The 10,174-nt window shown below is 37.3% G+C and overlaps 1 protein-coding gene across 1 annotated transcript; it reads right to left on the bottom strand.

The window, feature by feature from the left end:
• Positions 1-6,621: 6,621 nt before the first annotated feature.
• LOC149816400 (calcium-binding protein CBP-like) lies at positions 6,622-9,343 on the bottom strand. Its single transcript, XM_089987661.1, has 5 exons — positions 9,029-9,343; positions 8,410-8,456; positions 7,935-8,107; positions 7,783-7,801; positions 6,622-6,902 (listed from the first exon to the last, which is right to left on the bottom strand). Exons 1-5 carry the CDS (start codon positions 9,303-9,305, stop codon positions 6,798-6,800), a joined length of 621 nt encoding a protein of 206 aa, XP_089843787.1. The 5' UTR covers positions 9,306-9,343; the 3' UTR covers positions 6,622-6,797.
• Between the last annotated feature and the right edge of the window lie 831 nt (positions 9,344-10,174).

Here is a 10,174-nt window from a genome sequence, read left to right as displayed (position 1 = left end):
ATGCTTTATAAGTGTTTATTATTAAGAAAACATGACTTATGCATGTTAATTCATGTGTTTTGTGTTCGTTAAGTTATGCATAATGTTTTTATGCATGAATTATGACTAAATTCATGACATTTTATCATCAAAATTAGTTTATGTATATAAGTTGAAGCATGAACTTGTATTTTGATGATATAATGTATATTTTGTTATGAATATACATACATTAACATGTGTGCATGGGCATGCGCCATAATACGAATATGATTTTGGTAAAAGATCTTAATTGACCAACTCATGCAATCACCAAAGTGATATGGGTTGTATTAATTGAAGATTCTTTGGACCATATTAAGATTTATTATTATGATTGTGTATGACTTTATGAAACAACAATTCTACCCAAAGGTAGGTCGTTGTGTTCTAAATTTATACAGTGTGTAATAGTAGATGTGTATTTCAGCCCATGAAGTATGTTTGTACTCAAATGTATACTGCTGAATTATCTTTGGTTATATAATTTGCTGGTTTTATCAACTGAAGACAATTTCTTATGAATTAAAGAGACAGAATAATTATAAGCATTGTCGTTTCTACCAAAGTGGGACAATAATGACTCAACTATGCTTGTCTTAGAAAAAGTGAATAATAAAAGGTCTCAGTTTTTACCTTTTCATCATGAGTCGTGTTTGAGCAATAATAAGGTTTTTTTTCGTTCTTTGTTGTATTAGGTTCTTTCCTTATTGACGGTTCTAGTAATATTCTTCTATTAGATGAATCTAATTTTTCAGATTGAAAAGAAATAGTGTTGTTAACTTTCAGTTACATGGACCTTGATTTGGCTCTTACAGAGCAAAGTACAACCAAACAAAAGATTGCCTTTGAGAAGTGAGAGCACTCAAACCGACTTAGTCTATTGCTTTTGCAATCTCGAGTGGCTAAGAACATTCAAGACATCATTCATCACTGTAGGTCAGTGAAAGAATTTCTGGAAGACATTGAGGCTCAATTTATCAGTTCTAATAAGGTAAGGGCTAGTACACTAATGTCCAAATTAGTATCTATGAAATATACTTGTGATATTCATATTTGGCAACACATTTTGGAAATGAGGAACATTGTATTTCAACTGAATAACATGAAGTTCACTATTTTGTATTCTTTCTTGGTCCATCTGATTTTGACCTCATTGCCTACTGAGTACGGACTCTTCAAAATTTTTTACAACACACATAATGATGAGTGGTCTTTTAATGACCTCTTGTCCAAGTGTGTTGAAGAAGATAAAAGACTGAAAGGTGAGAAGGTGCCAAGTGCACATATGACCTCTCATAAGAAAAAATAGAGGTCGGAGCCAAAGAAAAGTTCCTTAAAAAAGAAGAACAAGAAAAAAGTCTTTGGAGAGAGTTTCAACTCTGAGGCGAAAGCCAAATTTCTGCAAGAAGAAGGGCATAAGAAGGTGGACTGCTTGAAACATAAGAAATGACTTGAAAATAAAGGTATTAAGTCATTTGTTTATCATGAATTCAATTTAATTCATGTTCTATTGCATAGTTGATGGATCAATTCTGGTGCCACGATGCACATGGTCAACTCCTTGCAAGCATTTCTGAACAAAAAGAAACCAACAAAGCATGAAAGAAGTATCTTCTTAGAAAATAAGATGGGTTTGCATGTCAAGAACGTTGGGACCTGCAGAGTTGTGTTGGAATCAGGATTCATTTTGGATTTAATTGATGTATTTTATGTTGCATCTTATAGTTGAAATCTAATTTCAATTTTGAAACTTGATAAGTTTGGTTTTAGATTTAAATTTGAAAACTCTTATAAGCTTGTTATTATCAAAATTTATATTAATGTAGGTTCAACATATGTGTGTGATGGTTTGCATCGATTGAAAATCAAATTTCAAATTCAAGAATCTCATTCTATTAAAAACACAATGATTGACAATAAACGTGGCTTAAAAGAAGATCAATCATATTTGTTTTGGCATCAAAGGTTAGGACACATCTCGAAAAAAAGAGTCCAAAGACTTGTGAAAGCAGGAATCCTTAGATCTCTTGATTCCATGGACATAGAGCCATGTGTTGACTGCATAAAGGCTAAATAGTCTAACACGTATAAGAAAGATTTCAAACACAACAATGAAAAGTTGGAGATAGTGCATATGAATGTTTGCGACCCTTTTTATCGTGTCATACTAGTGAAAAGTATTTTATCATCTTTATAGACCATTACTCTTGGTATATATATCTCTACTTATTATTTGAAAAATCAGAAGTCTTTCAGGTTTTTAAGGACTTCAAGAAAGAAGTATAAAAACAAACTCGTGAAGTTAGGTCTGATAGAGGTGGCAAATATTATGATCGTTTCACTGAGATGAGACAAAAAAAAGGGCCATTAGAGGAGTTTTTAAAAGAGAAAGCTATTGTGCCTCAGTATAGCATGTCTGATAGTATTTACCAGAATAGTGTAGCTGAAAGAAAAAATTGTACACTTAAAAAAATTGTTTAAGCGATGTTGAATTATTCAAACCTTCTCTTGACCTTGTGGGGTGAAGCTTTTAGGACTACAGTGCATATTTTGAATAAGGTTTCTACGAAGATTGTTCAAAAGACTTTTTATGAGTTATAGACCAATAGGAAACCTTCTTTATCATATATATGCATATGGAAATGTCTAGCAGAAGCTAAATTGTATAACCCACATATAAAAGTCTTTGATCCTAGAACGACTAGTAGATTTTTCATTGGTTATGCAGAAAGGTTAAAGTGCTTTAAGTTTTATTTTTCGTCTAATACACCATAGATAGTGGAAACAGATAAAGCGAGATTCTTGAAAATGGTTCTATTGGGATAGATGCATCTCAAAGTATTGAATTTGAGAAAGTGCATGATTCAGGTTTCATACATGCGAAAGATAGAGAAAAAGTTTTTTATGTCATTGTTTCTTTAGATAATGTCAGGAAAAAATTGGTCAATGAACATCAATCCCAAATAGATCCAGTTGTTGATGAGGATATACAATAACAACATGATACATAAGTTTATTTTTAATCACCTGTAGTACCTGTATGGAGGTCTATAAGGACCTGAAAAATTGCTATCCATCCAGTCTATGTGGTGTATTTGAAAAAATCTAATAACTTTATAGATATTGATAATGATCCCTTCACCTTTGTAGAAGCTATTGAAAGTAAAAGATCAACATATTGGATCAATTCCATGAAAGAATAGCTTGACTCTATGACAAAGAACCGAGTGTGGGATCTTGTACCTCGACCTAATGAAGTTAAACCTATTGGTTGTAAGTGGGTCTTTAAGATCAAGACAAACTCTAAAGGTCAAGTAAAAATGTATAAAGCTAGGCTTGGTGCAAAAGGTTTTATAGAGATAGAAGGCATTTATTATAATAAGATTTTTTCTCCTGTTTCAATTGAGGAATTGTTGAAGATAATCATGACACTCGTAACTCATTTTGATTTAGAGCTATGTTAAATGGATGTGAAAACTGTTTTCCTGAATAGAGATTTGAAAGATGAGGTATACATGCAACAATCTCCTAGTTCCAGTTTAGATGACTTGAATCATTTAGTTTGCAAATTGAAGAAGTCAATTTATGGACTTTAACAAGTCTCCCGACAGTGGTATAAAAAGTTCAATCAGGTAATTATAAACTTTGAATTCACTGAAAACATTGTTTATCATTGTATATACATTAAGACTAGTGGGAATAAGTTCATAATTTTGGTTTTATATATTGATGACATTCTTCTCGCAACTAATGATTTTAGTTTACTACATGAGACAAAAGATTTTTTCCTCTCATTTCGATATAAATGACACAGGTGGTGCCACATTTGTCCTTGAAATCGAGATCTGTCGTGATAGAACTAAGGGTGTCATTGGCCCCTATCAGAAATCATATATCCTTAAAGTTCTTAAAAGATATGGAATGGAGAACTGTTCTCTTAGTTCGACACTCATAGTGAAAGGGGATAAATTGAGCTTAAAGAACAGTCCTCGGGATGATAATAAAATGACTCATATGACAACTATCCCATATGATTCAGCGGTTAAGAGTTTGTAGCACGCAGCATTTGGTGTGGGAATGCTTGGTAAATATTATTCAAATCTAAACATTGAGCACTGAAAGGCAACGAAGAAAGTCATGCGCTATTTACAATGAACAAAGGACTACATGTTGACATACAGAAAAGTTGATCGCATAAAGGTCATTGGATACTCTGATGCAGACTTAGGAGGATGTCTCGACAGTAAAAAATCCACTATTGGATACATCTTCCTACTAGCAGGTGGTGTCGTCTCATGGAGAAGTGAAAAACAGTCTACAACTATTGCTCATACCATGGAGGCAAAATTTATTGCTCTATACGAGACTTTGTCTCAAGTCATTTAGATAAGAAACTTTGTTATGGGTCTTGAGATTGTAGACTCTATTGAGAGACCACTAAAGATCTTTTTGTGATAATGAAGCAATTGTGTCTTTCTCAAATAACAACAAAAGCTTAACCACGTGTCGATACATGAAGTTAAAATATTTTGTTGTTAAAGAAAGGACTGAGAATCATCTGATATGTATTGATACAATTGGTATGAAGAAAGTGACTGTGGATTCTCTTACTAAAGGGCTAATACTGAGATTGTATTCCCAATATGTAAAGGGGATGAGTCTATTTGATTCCTTCTGATGTATGACAATACATTATGTGATCACATTTGTGAAAATGAATTGATTTTCTATGATTTGTGTATTATTGATTTTGCATAAAGGATCTCTTATATGGTTAGAGAGATTAACAGAATAACAATATTAAAAGGATAAATAAAATAGGTTAGAGATCAACCTATTCATAAAGGTAATCTTAACATGCTAAAGCACTGTAAATGAATTGTATTGTAGTACATGAAAATATGACAGTTTGTAAAGAGGTGTTCATCTCCATGGCTCATATGATTCATTCTTGTGATACAAGATAGAATGTGAACCCACATGAAGAATTAAGTCAAGATAACGATATAAACCTCGATTTAGTATCTTTTTAATGTCAATGGGTCAAGTGGGAGAATCTTGGACATTTCGAGTTTGGGTCCAACCAATAGGGTAATCCGATTTGACACTATGGACAGGGTTAGTGGGCTCTTAATGAGTGTTAGTAGGCTGAAGGTTACGTGAATGAGGAGAGATCACATTCATTAACCACCCCCTATCTTTCATTATAAAAGGAAAGGCTAGGCTGTAAGATGAGAGCAACCAACAACCAGAAAGATAGCTTATTGCCCACATTCTTGAAATTCTTGTTTGGGTTCAGGGTCCTGCTCGCTATCGACTTGAAGGTCTGGGCTCATCATGGGCATCGATAGGTTGAGGAGAACGCCGAGCACCTGCACATTGCATCAAGCATGGCGTCTATCGGTATGTGTGTATTTTTTGCATTTCGGTTTCATTTTTGTGAATACGCAAACATCATAAAAATTCCTAACCAGTCTGCTAATTCGTATGACTGCTTTCTTTGTAATTTTGAATAATAACTAGGGTTGTCAACGAGCCTGGTTTATCCCAACCCAACCCGAAATAAACCTTATAGGGTCTGGGTATGGTGATAAATAAGAAGACACGGGTCTGAACCTGAAGGTCATGAAATTTTATACCAGACCCGGACCCAACTCAAGTTCTGACTAAAACCCACAATTTTTTGGTCTGGACTCTATACCATACCGAAAATTCTGGTCCAAGCTGGTTTCAGCTGAGTCCGAACCAAGCCCGACGCGTAAACACCCCCTTAATAATGATCATCGATCAAACATATTTGATTAAATTAACTCGCTTTGTAAGAGAGAGAGAGAGGAATGTCACGCCTTCTCAGACAAAATGTTAAAGATGCCACTCTGTATGGATCTTAACTATGAAGTTAACTACAGGTCTCTATTTGACAAGTGAAGTGAAAATTTAGGACCTGATATGTAGTTTTGAAGATTGGCTTAGGTACTCCATAAGCAGTTGGTACTCAATCGGAGATTGATCGGGCAACAAATATTGGATCTGAGCGTGGAGAGCAGATCCGGTACTTGTCAGAGTACCTTTGCAAGGTACTTGGCCCAATGCAAAGGATGCAAGCTCCGGGTAGCTAGCAATGAATCACTAAAGGGGCTCCCCCGGGACCGGTCCTCCCTAATGATAAAGTTGTCGCGGCATCTAGTGATTGGACCGAGCACCTTGCAATGTACTGGGCCTGATCATTGATCTCCTCTCTTAACCCAGCCCAAAACCAGTAATTAAATGGATCTAGATCGGGTAGCAATGAATGATCATCTCAATAGAACTTGACCTGATCCGTCTTGTTTACTACTCGGGTTTAAGGGGGCCGATTCGGCCTACTCGGAATCCAGCCCAATAAGATCCGACAGAGTATGCATGGTTTGTACTTCTGGGTCTTAGGTCTCAATGCATTAATTTGCCATTACTTGGTGAAAGGCTAAGTGATCGGGATGTCATCGTGGAGATTGAATAATAAAAATTATGATCTTCCACGTATTTGCCCCCAACTATTTGTGAAAAAGTGAGTGCACTTTGGCCAGTGAAAGCATGGTTACAATTTGGATTCTCACAAACTTAACTGCAGGAATAGATGTATATAAATTATTATTATTTTACCAACTGGGACAAACACCATGAGTTGATGTCCACCTCTAAAGACACAGGCCTATAAGCCTTATTTTTTTTTATAGAGGATTGCACCATATTAGACACACTAACATCAACACTCTAAAAGTATAATCTGATGAGTCTCATGCAGCAGTGAACATCACGGCAGCTTCCAGGAAGAGTTCGTAGGTGAAGGTGGCCGTGCCACAGCCGGAAGCCTCCTTTTCCTTGAACTTTTTACTCAGACCCTGCGTCGGTGGAAAAAACCAAGTTGTGTTTGTCATCTTTGCAGATGCAAGGCAGAAAAAATATCCAATGCTTGTTCGGAAACTTGGGTACTACGGTCTCTCTTCATGTCAGCGTAAAATTCTGAGGGCTTTTACCCCTCAACTCTAGGGAGTCACCAAGCTTTCGGCTTTCGCAGGGGGTGATGCCCATGGGATTTGAACCTAGAATGCTCGTCAAAAGGTCTAGGTCCCATCCCACTACTAACAGGCCATGACTTAAGACCTAAGCCTACATGCATATAATTTGGAGCTGGGATTGGTCTATCAACTTGGACACAGCTCATGCCGTCCATTTTTATAATTTGAAGGGAAACGAATTAAAAGTCAGATACCTTTTACAAAACAAATAGACTTTACAAATTTAAAATTTAAAAAGTGAAAGATACTTTTTTATCATAAAAAGTGTTTATAGATTTTTAAATATATTATTATTTTAAAAGTATTTTGGGCATTTTAATCTGGCTATGATAATGGGTACCATTCTCTAGCAGAATACACCAGTTCTTGATTTTTATTTATTTTTATGTAAATGAAGCCCTACTTATATGATTTATATGGTTTGTTTAGTAAAAAAAAACTGTTTTAGATCATCCAATTTGTGTTGAATAGCTTGTTTTTTAAGGAGTACAAAATTGAATGGTTCACCATGTAGTGTAGAAATTTCACAATCAAGAAATCATACTTTTATTTTGAAAACACCCGATCGAAAGGAGTTGGGAAACAAAGATCAGACCAATCACAGGACAAACATTCCATGGGTCCCACATGAACAGAATGCAGGCCCGGCCACTCACAATGCTCTCATGGTAAACAAACTAATTGTGTGTTAGGATCCTCATACCTGAACAATGAGGCAGCACCTGCAGAACAACATAATCCCCATCAATTACCTTGCCCATCTATATTTTTGTTAAATAATGTGACTTTGGATAACAAGAAACAAATGCATCTTCTTTTAGCTAATTAGCCATATAAACGTGTAGGAGTACGCACTCAACGTATTTGTCATAGCCGATGCCCGACTTGCAGTTTTCGCGACTGTATGAAGCTGTCATAAGAGACACAATTTTTGGAGAAACACGGAAACCCAGATTGTTCAGAGCACATCTCAGTTCGTTGTTGTCGATGAACCCATCCCTGTTCCTGTCTATCCTGCAGAAGGTCTCCTGCAAAAACAAAAGAAACGAAATTCTTGTAACTTACTAGAAAAAGCTATCTTCTCCAATGTTGTCATTATGGCTATCAGCCATGAATCCTTTGGCCACCGATTCAGCTGTATCCGCCGATACATACTCAAGTGAATCGTTCTGTATCGGCCCAATAATAATAATAATAATTATTACGTATCAAACATAACGATACGATACGTACATGCCGATACACACCCATACTGATAACATTGATTTTCTCTGCATTTTGTTGGAGATAACAAAAAGAGAAAATGGACTACACACGGTTATTGACGTACCTTCCACCGCTTAAGACCATTGTAAACATTAACGAAATCCTTGGGCCCTGAAAGTTGAATATCGTGTGAAGTAAGAAAAAAGAACTTTGGGGAATGCATTGTTGGGACATTGTGGTGTAATGAACTCAGAAAAATGATTTGCAACAATGTGATTCGTGTTTGGGTGACTTGAATGGAACACGGTGTCTCAAGCATACAGTAGGTGTCCCACCCTTCACCCAGAAGCATTGGTGTCCGCAACACTTGGTTAAAAAAAAAAATAAAGAACGGAACACCTGAGACAAAAGCTCAACTTGTTCGGGACACCTTTGCACCCGATTAGCAGTGTCCAGATAGGACTGTTCTACACAATTCAACGGCCTCTCAAGTTGGTTCAAATATAAAAGAGTAATAGTGAAAAGAAAGCTAAAGAGGCCTATATTTCACGACCCCAAATGAGCTTATTATTTTAGTGCAAAATTAAACGACAAGAGATCCCGTCAATTGCTATATATATGACAGAACCTGTCAAACAGCCAAAGATGACAGTTTAGTGGTAAAATATGCAGCTGAAAATGGCATATTGACAGGATTGAGAGAAAGAGAATGACTCGATCGGGGGAAGGAGAAAGTTCATCACCGATTCTGGAGCCGTCTTTGGAGAAGGTGCACATGAAGAAGTGGACGGTTCGGGGGCTGAAGGTTTGGTTGCACTTGGAGAGGGCGGTGCGCAGCTCCGACTCGTCGATGAAGCCGTTGCCATCTTTGTCCACGCAATCGAAGGCGTGAATGATTTGGGGGTCCGTCCCTTGTGGGAAGCAGCTGGGTTGGAAGACTGAGAAGGGGTTGTCCTCCTCCTCGCAGCTTTCTCTGCAAGAGCTCATCCTGCTTAAGCTGTTTGAACGCTGGGTTTGCATGTCTAAGGCCTGATTGCTCTTAGAAATCAGTAGCGGCTTGTGTGATGCATGGCCTAGGGAAGGCCCCTACCCTTTAAATAAGGGAGGGGTGACCAATGCGTGAGAGTGCCAAGCACCCCATTAGGATTCTCTCATTCTGCTTCTTTTTACCGAAAGGCTTACAGATAATAAGGAATCGCAGAGCAACAAAAACCAATTTCTCTTTTTCTTTCTTGTCCACTTTTTCCTCTTTCTATCTTTTTCGGATTCCTTTGTCTTTTCTTGATAAGCTCAAAAGAATGCTTTGTGTTATCTTGGCGTCCCTTGTCATCACAAGGTCGTCGAAACTGAGTGTACTCTTCAGTAAGCTGGGGAAACCTCAAGCAGTGGCTGAGCCACATTGAGGTCAGGGTGGCACGTGCCCACCTTGACCCAAAAACACCCTAACAGGGGTTCAGGTCAAGGGTGGGCAATGCTATGTACTCTCTTTCTCAACCCAAAAATCTCCTCCCCACCCCAGGGGCGTAGCTAGGATTCATGTGGGGGGGGGGGGGGGGCGCATGAGATAAAATAAAAAATGGCTACAATTATTAATAAAAATCTATTTCATATGGACAAATCAAACTATTTGCTGCAGTCAGGGCTGGGCTACAAAAATGGCTAAAAATCTATTTCATATAGAATCAGGGCTGGGCTAGGACTGGGCTTTTAAAAAACATTTTTTTTAACTGGGCCGGGAGCCCCCCCCCCAGCTCCACCTATGCCCACCCCCACTGGGCTGGTATGGTAAGCTTTTGACTGCTTAAAAAAATATTAGCTTGGAGATTAACTATTTCCCTTATACCAGCTGATTCTCCTTGATATCAACTTGCTTTCTGTTTGATATCAGC

This window comes from Nuphar pumila, chromosome 14, assembly GCF_984573655.1.
Source record: "Nuphar pumila chromosome 14, dmNupPumi1.hap1.1, whole genome shotgun sequence".
Lineage (NCBI taxonomy): Eukaryota > Viridiplantae > Streptophyta > Magnoliopsida > Nymphaeales > Nymphaeaceae > Nuphar > Nuphar pumila.
Note: the sequence above shows the minus strand (reverse complement) of the source record. Positions and strands in the feature narration are given on the sequence as shown.

Coding starts and splice junctions, on each gene's coding strand:
- LOC149816400 (XM_089987661.1), bottom strand. CDS start 9,305: ATGCAAACCCAGCGTTCAAACAGCTTAAGCAGGATGAGCTCTTGCAGA. Junction 8,457..9,028: donor CAAAGACGGCTCCAGAATCG/GTGATGAACTTT, acceptor TTCAACTTTCAG/GGCCCAAGGATTTCGTTAAT. Junction 8,108..8,409: donor ATGGTCTTAAGCGGTGGAAG/GTACGTCAATAA, acceptor TTGTTTTTGCAG/GAGACCTTCTGCAGGATAGA.